The sequence below is a fragment of the Hibiscus syriacus genome, unplaced genomic scaffold (genome assembly GCF_006381635.1).
Source record: "Hibiscus syriacus cultivar Baekdansim isolate YM2019G1 unplaced genomic scaffold, ASM638163v2 tig00110332_pilon, whole genome shotgun sequence".
NCBI classification, from domain to species: domain Eukaryota; kingdom Viridiplantae; phylum Streptophyta; class Magnoliopsida; order Malvales; family Malvaceae; genus Hibiscus; species Hibiscus syriacus.
In genome coordinates, this window is record NW_024062688.1 from 3,977,657 (window position 1) to 3,996,903 (window position 19,247).

Sequence of the window (19,247 nt, forward strand, 5' to 3'; positions counted from 1 at the left end):
GGATTGATGTAGTGTTTTTGAGCATCTGTTTTGTAACAGCAATTGATGCCTTCCTTTTTTGGATGAATGTAATTTTACTTATTCAAAAAAAAATATTTTCTATTACCTAATTTCGTTTTCATGTCTCAACAAACATCATTATTACCACCGTTTTTAATGAAAATACGTAAAGAACAACTTGTTTGGCTGACTGGGTCACCCGGATATTTTACCATTTCCTGCAAATTGAAAGCTCACAGCATTAACCATTCCTGAATTTAAAGGGAAAATTATGGTCTAATCTCTCTAGTACACTTTAATATAGGATCTAGTCCCCAAGTTCTAATTTAACAGATTCTAATCCCCTCTATTTATATAACGTGTTTGGTTAATACAAAGACTAAATACCATTAACCATTCCTGCCAAAATGTTGAGTTGATGTTTTCTTTTAAGATACTTCTTCCAGTACAAAAAGTCAAATTAATTGGGCGAGATCGAATCGATTCAGTCATGCCTTTTGAACATTTTAAATTGTCCATAATAATTCCGGATTGGTTTAATTATCGATTTTTATATGAATTTTGTGTTTCGATTTTTAAGATTTTATTACGATAAAGTTGATTTATTTTATTATTTTCAGACATTATTTGATAAAGTTTAAATATTTTATAATAAATATTTCTAAAAAATAATTTCTCAAATAAATAAAAAATAATTAATTGATATTTAAAAATATTTTCGTTATTCTAAAATATAACATACTTATTTTTACATTATTAAAAATAAAAGTAATTAAAAATTAATTTTTTGATTAATAGATTAAAATTTAATTATAAATTAAAATAAAAGTAATTAATAAATTAAAATTTAATTGGATTCGAAAAATTGAAATTTTAAAATTTGCGTTCTATAATAAGTTCAAACACTACAGTTCGAGTCAATTTTCAATTTATTTGTTTTTTTTTTTTTTTTTGCTTACCCAATATATTGGTATTATTAGTTGAAATGAGTGTATTTAAGAAAAATCATGTTACCATCTTAACATAAACAAGTAATCGTGCTAATCGTTTGGATTAAACAATGGCAAAAAAAAAACAATAAAGAACGACTAAATAATATCAAATTAAAATATAGAAATTAGATGTCAAATTTGATCACGAAAAGGGGACCAAAATAATATTTTGACCATGTTATATGATGGAACAATCAATCACGCATGCCACATGTCATGATCGATCTACAAAGGATAAGGTAATGTATGGAATAAAGATATCCACGTGGATTTGATGATGATTTATTGACCCACGTTTTTTTTATAATTATTGCTATATATTAATCAATTATTTTAGATTGTATATTATATAGATTTTTTATGAAGTTGATTTTTTAAGCTCAATTTATTTTATCCGTACAAATTTTAATTTAATTTAAAAATATAATATATTATCATACTAGATTAATTAACTGTTAGTAGTTATTATTTTTTATAATAAAAGAAATAACTGTATAAATCTAATAATTAAGAGAGTCTCCTTCTGTAATTGCAGCTCCTTCAATTGTTCAGGTGGTGCATGAACCATACATAATCGCCCATCTCTTGTTCTAGTTTGTTTCGGCATTCTCTCTCGTGATGCATGCGAATATGCGATCAACATCTTAAAACCCTAAATATTCTTTTTGGTGTATATAAAAGAATATTTTTTAATATACATATATTAAAGGTTTAAATATCACATTTCTCTACGTAATAGACTCAATTTATCACTTTTATCTTTATTATATTTTCTCATCTATTTAACTTTTAAAGTTGTTTAATTGCATTCCTAACTTAAAACCTTAATTTATAAACCCTAAGTTAGGGTTTATAGGTTTAGAGTTTATAGTTATGAGGTTATACTTTAGGGTTTATAATTTATAATTTAAGGTCTAAATCATAAACTCTAATTTAAGTTTATAATTTAAAGTTTTCAATTATGAGTAGAGTATAAAATGATGCAATTGAGTAGTTTTAATGACTAAATAGAAGTGAAAATACAATATGAACGAAAATAATAAATTGATTCCACTACAAAGACGAAATTACCCTTTTACCAATATTAAATAATTCTATGCATCAATTTGTTAGTTTGATTTGTCCTATTAAAAACCTTCATCATTAATATATTAAGTAATTTATCAAAAAAACATAATTTTATATACGGTTAATATATAATATGTATTCATAACATATACGTATACTAATCATACTAGTCAGCAGTTAAAAGCAACTTGCGGCAAAAATAAACGAGAAGAAAACGCAAATTTGTCTACAACTATCCTCCTCCCAAGTTTCATATATAAAACCAAGCCTTTCCACCTCTCTTAAATTCATATCCTTATCGCCGGAAAAATGTCCGCCGATGATCCAAAAACCCCACTTCTCCCCATTGACGATCGTGCCGAACCATCGTCGAGCTCACCCTTTTCTCTCAAATCCTTAGTCACACTCAAAACTTTGTATGTCCTGTTAGGCCCCATATTGTGTGCCATCATCTGTCTTTTTGTCAAGTTCGATGGCACAGTGAGTAGCCGCAGCATGTTGGCGGTTCTAGCCTGGGTGTTTTCCTGGTGGCTGACCGAGGCCGTGCCGATGCCGATCACCTCCATAGCACCTCTGTTCTTGTTCCCTCTCTTCGGAATATCTTCTGCCGATACTGTTGCACATTCTTATATGGACGATGTGATTACCCTTGTTCTGGGCAGTTTCATACTTGTTCTTGCTGTTGAACGTTACAATATTCATAGAAGATTGGCCTTAAATGTGAGTTTTTATTTTTTTTTAAATATCTTATTCATATTTAAATCTTTTAAGTTTGAACTATCAAATATGACGATAATCAATAACCAATAATTATTTAATTCATTTTTAAAAAAAAATTATAGATCACATCAAGATTCTGCGGGGAACCGGTGAATCCACCGCTGCTCCTACTCGGCATCTGCGCTACCACGTTCTTCGTCAGCATGTGGATGCACAACGTGGCGAGCGCCGTCATGATGATGCCGGTGGCCACTGGGATCCTACATCGTCTCCCGACGGGTCCCATCCAATCAACTCATGTCCGCAGCTTCTGTCGGGCAGTCATCCTCGGCGTCACCTACGCCGCACCCATCGGCGGGATGAGCACCCTCACCGGAACCGGCGTGAACTTGATATTGGCGGCCATGTATAAAGGCTCCTCACCGGAAGCCGATTCCATCGGTTTCAACACATGGTTCTTCTTCGGTTTTCCATTGGCCGTATCGATTTTCTTCGCCTTGTGGGCGATTCTCTGCTTGCTGTATTTACGCCGGGGATCGAGCCAAGCGCTCGCTCCATACTTGGATAGAGCGCATCTGAAGCGAGAATTGGACTTGTTAGGCCCGATGGCTTTTGCCGAGAAGATGGTTTTAGCAGTATTTGGAGTTAGTATTTATGGGATTTATTGGATACATAATCTTATCTATTTTAATGTTCAATCTTATAGTTTAAAATCTTAACCCCGAAACTTTTAACTAGATATAATTTATTTTCTCTAGTCATTGATTATCATGTTAATAATGTATTGACTTAATTACAGATGATGATAGCTTTGTGGATGACCAGAAGCATAACAGAAGACATTCCAGGCTGGGGAGCTCTCTTCCATGGCCGTGCAGGCGATGGAACCGTCAGTGTGAGTAATATGAACTTTGGGTTTAATTATGTTTCAGTCCCTGTACTATACATTTCAAGAATTTAGTCCTTGCACTTTGGTATATAATTTGGTTGTGATCAATTATAATTTTTAACCGTGTAGGTTCTCATGGCAACACTTTTGTTCATAATCCCAAACAAGAAGCAAAAGGGTGAGGCATTGATGGACTGGAATGAATGCAAGAAGCTACCGTGGGGCATTATTTTGTTACTAGGGGCCGGTTTTGCCATTGCCGACGGCGTCCAGTCGAGCGGACTCGCCAATGTTTTATCAGGAACTCTAGATTTCCTCGAAGCGGTTCCGTATTTAGCTATCGCCCCTGCGGTTTGTTTGGTTAGTGCCATAATCACCGAGTTCATAACATCGAACGATGCTACGGCGACCCTCGTGCTTCCACTTTTGATTCAAATGGCCAAAACAATGCACGTTCACCCATTGCTCCTTATGGTTCCTGGCGCAATCGGATCGCAACTCGCTTTCATGCTTCCGACCGCAACACCTTCTAACGTTGTCGGATTCATGACGGGGCATATAGATATTCCCAATATGGTGAAGACGGGGATACCGCTTAAGATCGCTGGCATCGTGATTTTGTCGATATTAATGCCTACACTTGGTACACTGATCATTCTTCATTATTCGTTCCTGTTAACTCCTTGATGAATTTGAACTACCTAGTAATTAGTCCATTTTTGTGATGGTGCAGGAACTTTTGTTTTCGGAACAAACCATGGAGTTCAATAGCTGCCGTGGAAAGATCGATGTATATTATTACGCAGCAACATTCGAAATCAATCACCCTTTTAACTATCCGAACGAAGGCTTCGTCCAATATGTTGCAATACCAAGTGTTGCAACAAAGTGATTAGTGATCACAATAGGTGGGGGGGGGGGGAGAATTCCCTTTTCTCTCTCATTTTGCTGTATATGTATTTCATTTATTTTTGTATTTTTTATAGGAAATGTGTTTTTATACGTTATTATACATTTTTATGGAAAAATCGGTAATTTTTACTATTTTCTTTATTTAATTTCATCATCGGTGATTTTTATACAATTTTTTTATTTAATTTCGTCATTGCTTATTTATTTGTTTGTTTTTATAGGATTTTATTTTCTATATTATAATTAATTATAGTTTATGAAACAACTATTGAAAGTTGAAACTAATGATAAAAGTTGATCGAATATATATTAATAATTTAACATAAAGGTAAATATAATATATATCGTTAAATTTAAATTAAATTATTCATCGTATAAAAATAAATTAAAATTAAACGAGGCTTCATCAGCCCCACCTAATTTTCGTTCAGCCCCCTTCTACCTACCGCTATCACTTGTCTCCTTCTATTAGGTTCTTAGTGGGCAACAGCCAACATGATTAGCAGATTTCACGTGCTTGGATGGCCATAAGAATAATTTTATTTTTGGATAAATTCTGCATTTATTACTTAAATTATTAATTTTAGTATATAAACTTTTATTTTTTTAAAACCATAATTAATCTTTAGTTTTTATTTCATTTTAGTATCTCACTGTTAAAAACTTAACGTGTTTAGTACCTGAACTATTAATTTTTGATTCTTTTTAGTACCTAAACATTAAATTTTGAATATGGAGACTAAAATGAAATAAAAACTAAACTTTAGGTGATTTTGAAAAAAATTGAAAGTTTAAGAATTAAAATGGATCAAAACTGATAGTTTAGTTATTAAATATAAATTTACCCTTTATTTTTTTAAATAAATTGAATTATTTTTAATTTAAATCGTCTCACGTTGAAATCATGTTAATATATCGTTTAACTTTTAATGAGTTGTCCGAAATGAGATGGCTGTCAGACAGGTGGATCAAACTAATGATGGCTGACTAATCCCTCGGTTCCCAATCCCATCGATCCACCCACCGAAGAGCCTTCAAGAGATCCTTCTAGCTCCAGTTGGACATGGTTACATGAAGTCCCAATCGCGGATGGTGAAGGGCCCAATCTAAACCATATTGAACCCATAGGCAGAGACCTAGCATTAAGAATCGAAGATAACCTTACTATAAGAATCGAAGATTGAATTGTTAAATTTCCGTCTACAAAATTACCTGTGCGGGAATATCTTTATCAGGTTGTTCTTCTCTCCTTCCCTCGGAGCCTCGGGGGGCATAATAACCGTATGCGATTCTAGCTTTTTCATGACAGAATAGACGCTGATCCTTGATAGAGCAATCATATTTACCCTTAATTAAGCAGTTCAACCTGAGGTGCTTGATAATCCATGTATATGCTCCAAATGCAGTTAGTGAAAGACGGGTGCTCTTCAATTGCTTATCTTCAATTATTGACTCTTGCAAGTCTCCAGTGCTAATTTGCCGGGACCTTAATACAGTTAGAGATGAATCAGAATGTTCGGGTGCCATCCCCCCCCCCCCCACATCCCTACTAAAATATCTTGAGGAATTTATCCAAGTCAACGGGCTAGTCGACCTACCTTTGTTAGGGGGTCCATTCACATGGTTTCGTGGTGGAGCCTCCATGTCAGCAAGAAGGCTTGACAAATTTCTTCTGTCAAAAAGCATCTCCAATCATTGCCACATCATCTTAAAAGAATATTGATTCTCAAGTGGCCTAAGGCCTTTCAAATGGTTTAACCATTGGGCCAATGGGAAGGATTATGCCAACCTGGTTATGGATACTAGTAAAGAGATGAGAGAAAAGGGTCGATAAACTTTTAAGAAGCATTAAAGTGGCCTCCAAACAGTGGGCTAGTAACTCGGAGTTTAAAGCTGCTGGTTCCATTTAAGAGATTGAAAGAAAATTTTAGTACTTAAATCTTCACTGTTATCTTTCGGACATAATAAGCAGATCATAGAAGAGATTGCCCAACACAAATCGACGTTGCGGAAAAAGTTGAGGATTGAAAAAAAGACCGGCTACAGAAGTCCAAACTCAAATGGTTCAAAGAGGGAGACAGGAACACGAGATTCTTCCATGCTTCCACGTTATCGACTCAATTCGAAACAAAAAATAGAATATACTCTCTCCAAATCAATAATTCTACTGTTTCGTATCATAAATTAATCGAAGCAACATTCTTGAATCAATTTCAAGAGCTGCATAATACGATCCACACCATTCCAGTTCTATGCTTTGAAGGCTCCATGAATTCTCTAAGCTCTTCGTCTGCAAATTCCCTCAAACTTCCTTTTACTTCGGAGGAGGTATGGACAGTTATAGCAAAATCGGATGGAAATCGAGCGCCAGGACCCGACGGTTTTAACCTCGATTTTCTCAAAAAGTTTTGGATCCACATTAAGGAATATGTGATAATTCTTTTTAGTTCTTTCTACAATGGAAAACTAGAAGACAAGTCTATTAACGATACAATCTTGACTCTAATCCCAAAGAAAGCGGATCCGTCCGGCATCGAAGACTACCAACCAATTTCACTTGTTGGCAACCTCTACAAAATACAAGCCCGTGTTTTATCCAACAGACTCCCGGCTTGATTGCACGAATTAATTGGGGAAAATCAGTTTGCATTTGTAGCGGGTAAACAAATCTTTGACGGCTCTCTAATAGCAAACGAGTTGATTAATGAGTTGAAACAAAAAAAGAAAGCTGCCATAGTCTTTAAAGCCGATTTCAAGAAAGCTTATGACACAATTGACTGAGCGTTCATTGACCTCATTCTATTTAAAATGGGCTTTTGCGAGAGGTGGAGGAAATGGATTAATCTCTGTGTTTCGACCGCTTCAATCTCTGTTCTGTTAAATGGATCGCCTTCTAAATATTTCTCCATCAAACGAAGGCTTAGGCAAGGTTGCCCTCTATCTCCGCTACTATTCAACCTTGTAAGTGAAGCCCTAGGCTCTCTTTTATATCGGGCCATTTCATCGGGATTATTTAAAGTTGTTACAATTGGAAAGAATGATCTCCGCATCTCGCATCTCCAATTTGCGAACGACCTCATTATCTTTGCGGAAGCAGAAGCTGGCTATGTTCAAAACATTAAGAGAATCCTTAGAACTTTCGAGTTAGCTTCGGGACTAAAGCTCAACCTTAGGAAAACCGCTTTATTTGGGATTAATGTTGAAGACAGCTATTTGGCAGATTGGGCAACGTCTATTAGATGCAATACCGATGTGTTTCCTACTACATACCTGGGTCTGCCCCTTGGTGCCTCCCGAAATTCTAGAGCCATTTGGGATCCAATTATCAATAAATTCAATAAGAGCCTCGATGGTTGGAAAGGCAGGATGCTCTCTTTGGCTTGTCGTATCACCCTAGTAAAGTCCACCTTAGCAAGTTTGTCGGTTTTCTCCATCTCTCTTTTCCAATTACCAGTTGAGGTGGCAAACTCACTTAACAAACTCATTGCCAAATTCATTTGGGGTCCGCTAATGGTAAAGGCATCCATTGGATCAATTGAGATCAATTATTCAAACCCAAAATTATATGGAGGATTGGGTCTTGTTGATCTTAAAGTAAAAAACCGGTCGTTGCATGCTTAGCAAATGGGTGTGGAGATTCGGGAAAGAACACAATTGTTTGTGGAGAAAGGTTATTGGAGAAAAATAAAACTACGACCAGTATGCATTGGTTCCGAATTCCATTCCAATTCGTAGAAGCTCTTGGATTTGGAGAAACATCACCCGACCTCTTTCTAATCCGGAAGACCACTACACCAAAAATATAAGGTTAGTACTCGCCGATGGGAAATCGATCGATTTTTGGTATGGCTGTTGGACCAAAAATATAAAGTTAGCACCCTAAAAGTTGCTTCCCCCCCGCATCTTTTCGCTGGCTATCTGAAGGCGGGACTATGCTGGAATTCGGTACCAAATCATGTGGCAAATGGCTATGGAATATTGAAATTCGTCGTTCCTTATTTGCGCATGGGAAGTGAATATCTGGGAGCAGTTTATGTCAATCTTGAACAGAGCTTCAGTTGCAAACATTCTTTCTGATTCCTCTGTGTGGATAGTTTCCTCAGATAAACGCTATTATCCAAAAGATCACTACGAGTCTCTTCATCGATTGATTTAGAAGTTGAACACATTTGGAAGTTTGTTTGGTCAAACCTTGTTCCCCCCATAGTTAAGTCTTTCGTCTGGAAAGCCATCTATGGTAGAATTCTCAATGAACTCATTAAGCGGGGCGTTAGTTTAGGCATAATCAATAGCTGCGTTTTCTGTCGCAACTCGCAAGTTTGAGGAATCTACATCCCATCTATTTTTTCATTGTGATCTATCCTGGAATGTGTGGGCTAGGTGGTGGAGGATTTGGAACATTCATTTCATGGTCTCGGCCAACTTTCGTTCTTTTATAGCTTTGTGGATTAATTCCCCGATCCCTCGTTCCTTCATGTCGATTTGGAAGCTAGCATTGTTTGGATTCATATGTTCAATCTGGTTGTGTAGAAATGAAACCTCCTTTAACAACAAAAAATTTTCTACAGAACAGGTGTTTGATATAGCGATGTTGAGAGTTAGTTTTGGGTGAAGAGCTAGTGGCCACTGGCAGTTGGTTCTGTCCTTGACTTTGTGCGTTGTCCTACATTAGCCGCTGAGTTCCCGATGAACTCTATGGTTATGGCTTGGTATAGTTTGTGCGGTTGCTAGCTCGAGAAGGTTCATGTCTTATTCCTGCTACTATTCAAAAAAGAGATTTTTCATGCAGTCCACCCTCCATTAGAATTGGCTTCGGTCAGGTTTGATGTCGTTTGTGGCTTTGGTTAGCATCAGCCTTCTCTACACAGCCTGCACAGAGAGGTCCAGAGAGATTCGTGCTAAAATAGCGGAATCTGTTTGCCCCTTCACAGAGGTACTCTCCTTCTATATTTAGAGTTTTTAAGAGCATGATGTAGATCCTTGTTTGGGTTTAGCTCTCTTTGTATTGTATCTTTGGTTTGTGTTGAATTCCCTAATTCAACAAGGGTTTAGGGTACCTAATTGTGTGGGTTGTAGTAGTGTGGACATGAACAACCATCTTATTCTTCTGTATTCGAAATTTGTTCCATATTTTTAATAATCAGCTGGGGTACTCTTTTCCCCCTATTAGGACTTAGAGAGGGTTTTAACGAGGTCCATTATTTTTTTTTAAAAAATAACTTTTAGAGCTTAAATTTGAGTTTATTGAATGATTTCAATAATAGAAAAGAGTATTGTTTTTTTAAGTTTTTAATTTGACCAACTTAATTTAAACTAAAATACTTTTAGTTTGACTTATCCAACAAATTTAGAGAGAGAGAGAGAATAGCTTAGTTCATCTTCTCCTTTAAGTTTCCCTAACTCCATTGATGAAAAAGAATAGAGAGGAAATACAAATTCATTCAAGTTTAGTTTATAAAAACAAAAATTTAGCTTAAAAATCTAAAGCCCGCATCTTGCTCTTTCAATTAACATCATTAATCCTAGGTTTTAAGTTGGTAAGAGAAAACATAAACCCTAAATTTAATATCAGAGTTCATATATGTTAATTCATCATATTGATTCTGATTTGTCATGTTTTGATTTGTCTTTCATTGGGTTTTTTACTTTAAAGATTAAGGGAATGTAGTGGAATCCTCCAAGGTTAAGGGAAAATCAAAACTAATCGAGTAACAGTTAATTCAAGAAATATGATAAGTTCATATTAGGTAAGTTCAGAACGAGTGAGTCAAATTCGAGTCCATCAATACATTTTTATGTATGTGTTGTATGATATCTTTTGATGTAGAAAAATCATATATAAATTGTTTAATTTGCGACTTTAGCTATAAGTCGATAATTCAATTATAAATTGAAGTGCTAAGGTATATTTAATGTGATTCGATATTCTATGATAATTGGTTGTTTTTTAGCATGATAATTTTTGTGTTTGATTTAAAAATGTGATAGAATTAAACGTGATTATTTCCCATGTTCAAAGTACAAGCTCAAGCTTAATGCTTCGTTTGATATTGTTAATAAGTTAGATGCTTATTTGATAATATAAATGGTAAATTTTATACTCAGTAATGTATTAAAATGAGTTATTGTTCTGGGTATTATTGTAAAGTTTATAGCGTTTGTGTACGAGTTATTTAAAAACTTTGGTCTTGACTAGATAGATAGATGATTACTATATATGTACCATATCGATACAGGATGAAAAAGGTGACATTCGAGTATCCATATATTGCTAATAAACTAATCAAGCTAAACTTAATGAATTGTAAAAAGAATGCTTTGCCTTTATGTGTAAGAGTAGATGTCATGTCTTTCTACGAATGAATCAAAATTTATATTCTATACAGTTTAAGAATTTCGAAACTTCACACCAAATCTTGATTCTCATAGGGCGGGTTTTGAAATTTACTTACAAGTTTCAAAACTCAAAGATCTAATTTGGCTGAATTACATTCTTTACTCTTTTTGGATAAAATGTAATGTCATGGTGTTCATATATTTGGCCCCGAAATGAGAGTTTGATAATTGTTTAGTTAATTGATACTTGGATATAGATCCAATTAGATTTTGATCAAGTTCTAACAAGTAAATATGTCATTCTTATTTTGATTTACGACTAAGTTAGGTTATTGGTATCAAAGTTAAATTTAGCCGATCCTAAGATTAAATTGAAGTCTATAATTTGTTCCGAGTCGGTACATACCATATAAAAAATTATATTTGTCATTCGTTAATTGACTTGCTGCTAATGCGCAAATTCTTTTTATATAACTTATAAAAGATGTGTGACAAATCGATCGATTATGCGAACCTCAAATCAATGACAATTCGATTGATTTTGTGATTATGTTAGACCCTTTAAAAAAAAAGGGGGGGCCGAGTATAGCCACTTGTGTCTGATTCAAGATCTAGATAAATCCAACTTATCAAATTTGGTAGGTAATGAATCCACTTTTTACCACAAATTGCAGTCCAAGATATCCACACCAACAGATCATAATCTAACGGCTCCGCTGAATTCTTGTAGCTGAGTTCCACTTTTGAGCTTCGCCGCATTTCTAAACAGCCCAGGCCACGTGGCGACACTGTTATTTCAATCCACTTCAACGCTAAAACCCGCGTGCTACGTTGATCTATAAATAGAATTCACTCCCATTTCAGACCCCAAGACCTAAAATAAAAGAAAATCCCCCAAAACTCACGCAATGCGGCGAAATTTACGTTTCTTGATCTTCTTCCTTTCCCTCGTCTTCCTTCCTCTCCTTTTCTCCGACGCCAGAAAGGCGAATCTCCCTGGCGGATGGTCACCGATCGAGGACATCACGGATCCGCACGTGACGGAGATCGCCAAGTTCGCCGTCAGCGAGTACAACAAGCACTCGAAGACGAGTTTGGAGTTGGAGAAGGTGGTGAAAGGCGAGAGTCAGGTGGTCTCAGGCATGAATTACCGGCTGGTTTTGAAGGCGAAGGATGGAACGGCCGTGAAGACGTATCAGGCCGTCGTGTGGGAGAAGGAGTGGCAGAATTTCAAGAGTCTTACCTCCTTTAATCTCGTCAAGGGTTAGATTTGATTGTGATTATAATAATAATAATATGTGTTTATGTATGGTCATCGTGTTGTTTTAGATCCAACTTTGATGTTTACTTAACTGATTGGAGAATAAACACTTGGCTCGTGTACATTTTATGTGTGTACTTTTATAGTGTTATTACTAGGTCCATTGCTCAAACCCCGAGCCAAGAGGTCGATATAGGTTACTAAGGGAGTTCCCGATCATATTCAAGTTGTGGCCTAGAAGATATCAGAGGACGTTGTCATGACTAGGGTTGAGGAAAACAACCCAATGGAGAAGGTGGATAGTTCGAAGCGTCAACGAAACTCTCCATCGTTCAGGAACTAACATTTGGAAAATAAACACTTGGCTCGTGTACATTTTATGTGTGTTCTTTTATAGTGTTATTACTAGGTCCATTTTATGCGTTTTTATGTTTGTTTAATTGCAAATTAGATGCGAGTACAAGTAATCAAGTGTTGATTAGCTAGAACTAACATTTAAAGCAAGTGATAAATCACAATTAAGGACCAACTCTTATATAAAATCACAATTAAGGACCAACTCTTATTTGATTAACTCTTATTTGATTGAGTAACAAGAGGTTCGATGCCCCCTTGCTTTCACATTTTGTAAGGGAAAGTTAAAGAAGAATTACAGCTTTTGTATAAGGCAATGCAAACGAGGCCGGACCATGTCTTTGTTGTTCAATCAAATCTCCGAGGTTCCTCATCTATATGCTCCGACTGGGCAGCCGCAACATAGTCCAGCAGTCCTTCGCCGGCTTTTTCACCGTGATCTTCAGTCGTTAACTGCAAAACACCACCGAAAACCACAATCACCAACAACACGGTCGTAGAAGCAAAAACAGGCCAAAAGTAGGCCAGAACGGTGAGCAGACTCGGGGCCGCATACGATAGAATGGCGACGATCGACGAGACGAGAATCGTTACGATGAAATGATACCTGTATTGGTTCAGCTTTTGTTGGATGTCCATTGGCTTCATTGCTATAAGCAATAAGAAATCAAACAAGGGGAATTGTATGCGAGCATATGATGTCTGTGGAATATATTGAGATTGTAGAAAATGATGGTATTGACTATCGAGACTTGGAGACTTGTTTTCTTGGAGAGATTCTTCTTCTTTTTTTAGTTACACGATTTAATTTGGTTTTACTCCTTTTACTATGATAAAATTTTGGATTCAATCATTATATTTTTATAATATTTTTAGCAGATCCAAATTGATAACATCTTTAGATTATGTTGTTAAAGTGATGACCAGGGATGGATCAAGAGAGACAGGTGAGAGCAATGGACCTAGTACTAACACTATAAAAGCACACACCAAATTATATTAAATTAAATGTATATTCTTTAGTTTCGTTTCCATCAAGAAAACTACAGAAGGGTTAACGTCCTTCGGCAAATGTCAAAGACGCTGAACTGCCCGGGGTTTCCTCAAACCCCAGACGTTCTAACTTATGAGTTTCATTGCGATAGACCGACTTGGTTCTGTAGGCCTGCCACTGATACAAAATGCTTTCCACTGGGAACCATAACCTCACCACCAGCACTGAACGATGGAGAGTTTCGTTGACGCTTCGAACTATCCACCTTCTCCATTGGGTTGTTTTCCTCAACCCTAGTCATGACAACGTCCTCTGATATCTTCTAGGCCACAACTTGAATATTCTCGGGAACTCCCATAGTAACCTATATCGACCTCTTGTCTCTAGCAAAAATTGCAGTACCTTGCTCGAACCAACCACTACTGTGGCCTTCCCCACTTCCTCCTCTTTCAATCAGGGGCTCTTCGTAATTCCCCTCAGTCTCGGAAGAGATGACACATCCCACTGTGGAACGTAATCTTTTTTATCCTGAAGAATACGAAGTGTGCAAAAACCTTCGCCATGCCCTAACTTGCCACACAAGAAACACAATAGTCATAATTTCTCATATCGCAACAAAGCATATACCTGTTTACCTCCTAGCAACGCAAATTCCTTCTTGCGTTTGAGAGGGAGCATGATGTCAATTCTAACCCGAACACGAACGCAAACCTTATAACCCAACGTGATGGTCGCAGCATCGTATTTGATAAATTTTCCAATACAATTTCCTAACTGAGTAGTCACCCTTTCAGACACAAACCCCATCGGCAAATCCTCAATCTGAACCCAGAAGTCCACCATTTGGAAAGGGACTAGTTTCGGATCCTCTCCCTCCAGCAGTCTATGTAGAACAAGGAGATGTCTACTGAAATACCAAGAACTTTCCAAATCAATTCGCTCCACATCAACCTCGTGATAAAGGTTAAACAAGTGTATGCCTTCTCCCAATTCAGTAATAGAAATCCCACCTATAGAGTGTCAAACGTTTACCAACGTGGTCCGCATAATCTGAAAATTAATCATGTTTGATGTTTGAAAGAGACCCAGCAGGCAATTTTCAAAAGAGATACGGGTGTCCCCCTCATTAGCAACCAGCGATAGAACCGCTTCCTCCTCCTCTTCTAAATGTAAATCCTCCAATTTCTCCACAATATCACCCATGAAGCAATACAAAACCAGAAACGGCACAAATAACCGCCAAATCAAATAAAATAAACAAAACTAAAATGGCAAAACCCTAAGCATGCCACCAAAGACAGAGGGAAAAGGCAAAACCTTAGGAAAAAGGGAAAACCCCTATTCTCCTCATTAAATGACTTAAATAAGTGTAGAACTAAATAATTTTATATAATAATTATCTTATCTTTATATTAATCGGTGTTTTTTATTGTTGCTATTTTTAAATTTTATATATAGAGTAGGGAAGGACTTCTATCCATCAAGCTCTAGCAGTTGTCCTGGTTTTGCGCCTGTAGGGTACAAATAATACGATCTTAATTACTACAAATGATGGGCAAATCCCCTCATATTTCTGTCTTACACCATAAATGTCTGCATTATTGTTGAAGCACACATCAGTTAACACACAAAGCTGCGTGTTTTATCATATTTGTCTTCTTTTGTTCATTTTTTAATAAGGCTATAATAATATATTTTATTAGTTATGTTGATAATTATACAAAATACTACTTGAACAACTTGATATAATGATTATATTTTTTTAAAAAATTCTTTACTTATAAATAAAAAAAATTAAACGTTTAAATATATTTGATGTAATATTTTTATATATTAAATTAACAATAATATTAAAAACTAACTACAATCGATAAAATTAATTATATATATATAAAAGGACGGATGCAAGATTTTATGTAAGGATGAACTTGAATTTATAAATTTTTCAGGGAATGATGTCCCCGTCTAGATTCATCCTTATATATATAATTCTTTTTTCTTAGTCTAAGTTGATTATATACATGTTAATTACTGAAGTAATTTGTTTTGTAGTGTTTGAAACTTAGCAGGGAAGTGTATGAGATAGGCATCAATGGTTGACTATTGTTTATATTAATAATAAAATGGTATCAGTAGCTATACAAACTAGAAAGTTTTTTAGGGTGTGTTTGGTTCACGGAATGTAAGATTACTAATGGGAATAAAAGATTACTATAGAATAGGATTACTGGGAATGTTGTATTTTGTGTTCGGTTGTTTTAGTAGGAATGTAAGATTACCGTGTTTGGTTAAAGGAATAAAAGATTATTGGAATGTATATTTTACCAAATTGTCCTTATTATATATTTGTTTTTTAACAAGTTGAATTCTTTTATAATATTACTATAATTAATTTATATATTTTCTTTAAAAAAAATTAAATTCATAAAATTTATATATATTTTTTTTACAAAATTGAAAAGATAAATAGGTTTAATGAAAGGGTAAAATTTTATTTTAACTCCTGAATTTCATATAAAATTATAATTATGGACTTTTTTGTAAATCTAAAATAGTTTAAGGATAAATTTGTAATTTAAACTTCGTAGATTTTATTATTATTCAACGACTGAAGAAGGATAATTTTGAAGAAAAAAATTTAAAGGCATTTTAGTCCAAAACATCGGTAATCCAACAATACCTAAGGGAATGGAGATAATCACATTCCAGGTAATATATCCCAAAAAATCACTGTTGGTAATAAAAGATTATCGGGAATAAGATTATCGGCCAACCAAATGAGGGAATGTGGATTCCATTCCCCCGGTAATAGGATATTACGTGAACCAAACAGGGCCTTATAGGAATTCTAGACTTCTAGAGGTATGTTTATAATAAAATTATATTTGTGATAAAATTGTATTTTAATCCCTTAAAATGATAAAATTACGATTTAATTCTTATAAAATTATAAATTTGTAAATTAATACAACGATACATTTTTATTTTGAGTTGTATTAAAACTGTACTTAAATTTCAGTCTACAAAATTTCTCTAACTTCATCAAACTAGAGCAACCTTCATTAGTTCATTTGATTCGGATCTCCATCACAAAATAGAAAATCCAGCATGGGCCTATACAAACCTTTCTTCTGTATGTGTGCTTCTATCCAAAGGATAAAGTTTGGGCTGATCTCTTCTTCGCTTCTACATCGTACTAGGGATGGACATGAGGTAAAACGGGTCGAATGTTCGGCTGTCTCGTCTCAACTATGATTCAAAAACTAAGCTTCGTATCCATCTCTACCTTGTTTCTTTTATGGTGTTTCATCTGTCTTGAATTTTAGGGTAAAAATTTCTTTCGATTTAATTTTTTAAAAAAAATTAAAAAATATAAATATTCAAAAAAAAATTAAATTTTCTTATATTTTCTCACTTAATCTCAAAATATTTTAATAAAGTAATTCATATAAGAAACAAAACAATCTGAAATCAGAACTCTAAAAATTTAAAAAACCAAAAAAATAGAGAACATTTAAAAAATAAATTACAACAAATAGGTAAAAATAATAAAAATATAAAATTTAAATCAGACAATATGAAAAGGGGGGAACATAAAATAGGAATGGAGGAAAGACGGAAATAATACAATTTTTGAAGGAAAACAACAACAGAAAAATGAAATAAATATAAAATGAAATGAAATCTTAAAACATATAATGATAATTTTATAATATTTTAAAAAAAATAGTATACCTAAAACTGATCCAGTCTTGATCCCTATATTTAAAAAAATTGTTTAAACCCGTTTCAAATTTATTTTTTAAAACCAGTCTTATAAAATCAAATCAAATCAAAGTATTTAAATTCTTTTAACCTATCTCTGACCAAAAAATTACAATTACTTGGTCCATTTGTGATGGACTTTGTTTCAAAGTTTACATATGAAAAACACCATAGTCTTTTATTAAAAAGACCGTATCATTTGCATGAATCAAGTGACCTAAGTGATTAAAGGATTTATTGCTATATTTTAAGGTCTCAAACTCGAGCTTATAGAGAATGAAACTTTATACTTAACATCTCAAAATTTTCAAATTTCAATTAATTTAATCTTTTGAGATAAATAACTTTTAATCTTTGAATTTAATAATTTTTTAATTTAAAATAGTTAATCAACTTAAATATTTAATCCAAAGTTGTCAAGTTTAAAGACCTGTGTGAGAAAAAAACATGGATTAAAATATAAAAAATATTAAGTTTAAAGATGAGAAATTATATTTTTGGGCCAATCAATTTTGGTATAAATGATTGTGATTTAGGAATTTGAGCTTGTAAAATCAAGTTCTAATCCTACTAATTTTACTCTTGGTGGGCAATCTGTAATTTCCTATGTAAATCTCAATTGAGTCTTAGGTATACCTTGACTATGGACTAGAGTCACCCCTTACCTATATTTTATTGTATCAAAAAAAGTATTATATTTTTAGGTAAAACACACAAATGATCTCTTATTATAGGACAATGTTTTTTTTTAAAAAAATTCGACTATTAAATGTTACAAAACGATTACTTGACTATTAAAAATTGGCTGTCGTATGAGATAGATGTTAACATGTTGATTGAGATATGATATAATCATATTTCAATAATTTCAACAAATATCGTTATTGCTCTAAAACACTAACTCGACGACATAATATTTCAAGTACTAGCTCGATGACGTAATGCAAGCGGAGACTCAATACACAAAATATAGCTCAAACAATTTTGGGATCATATTTTATTATATCTCATTCAACAGGTTAATGTCCAATTCAAACAACTGTCAATTTTTTAATAGGAACAACGAGTTTAGAATATATTAATAGTCGGATGATCATTTTGTAACTTTAATAATTAAAAAACTCAACAGAATAATGTCCTATAGTTAGAGTTTATTTGCGTATTTTTCTATGTATTTTTTTAATGAGAAGCATAGTGAAGGAAGCTGTTGGATTTGCTTTCACTTTAATCTTGGAATTTATTCGAAAATTAAAGCCAAAACCGAGCATAAAGGAGCTGGATTTTGAGATAAAATTACATAAATGGAGTCACTGGCACTGCTGCCGACACCAAATCTCTTCGGTAGGTTTGGTAAAAGCTTCAATTTTTAACAAAGCTGGCCGAGAGTGGTTTGGAAGTTGCTATCCTAACCCTCCTCTCAAACCCCACCTCTTTACGTCGACAATTCTAAGACGCACATCTAGATTTATTAATCGGTGGATCAAATTAATTTTAAGTCATAGCAATCTATAATTTATTAATTTATTTTTTTATATATTTATATGAGTTTGGATTTTCTAATCTAATAAGATTAGATTTAAGGAAGAACACAAAATTTTATATTGACGTGATAAATTTATAAGATTTTAAAAGATCAAAATAAATTATTAAAAAAATTTAAAAAATTTATAATATATGAGTTTAAAATTTTAATAAGTGACTGTTTGAAACGTCCTTCAATCCCCTGGTTAGATCCAATGTGTACCATATATTATGTATGGTGTTCAGAGGAGTGGCTTAGAAGTCGCTGTCCTGACACTCTTAAGAAGACCGAGCTGTTTTCATCAAGAATTCAGGGTTCCAGTTATTTGCTTAGGGGACGCCAAAATTTTAATTCGAAACACGCACGTCATACTATAAATTGTTGATAAGATTGGTTATTGTAGCTACAAGATTTAATTCAATTATGAGTGAGAT

The 19,247-nt window shown here is 34.1% G+C and overlaps 2 protein-coding genes across 2 annotated transcripts; both read left to right on the forward strand.

Moving 5' to 3' along the window:
* The first annotated feature begins 2,316 nt into the window (after window positions 1-2,316).
* On the forward strand, window positions 2,317-4,589 carry LOC120119452 (tonoplast dicarboxylate transporter-like). The gene is made up of 5 exons (XM_039139267.1): window positions 2,317-2,780; window positions 2,903-3,424; window positions 3,580-3,675; window positions 3,799-4,312; window positions 4,403-4,589. Exons 1-5 carry the CDS (start codon window positions 2,370-2,372, stop codon window positions 4,438-4,440), a joined length of 1,581 nt encoding a protein of 526 aa, XP_038995198.1. The 5' UTR covers window positions 2,317-2,369; the 3' UTR covers window positions 4,441-4,589.
* A 7,213-nt stretch (window positions 4,590-11,802) lies between these two features.
* LOC120119453 (cysteine proteinase inhibitor 5-like) lies at window positions 11,803-12,198 on the forward strand. The gene has a single exon (XM_039139268.1). The coding sequence runs from the start codon at window positions 11,826-11,828 to the stop codon at window positions 12,183-12,185; it is 360 nt and encodes a 119-aa protein (XP_038995199.1). The 5' UTR covers window positions 11,803-11,825; the 3' UTR covers window positions 12,186-12,198.
* The last annotated feature ends 7,049 nt before the right edge of the window (window positions 12,199-19,247 follow it).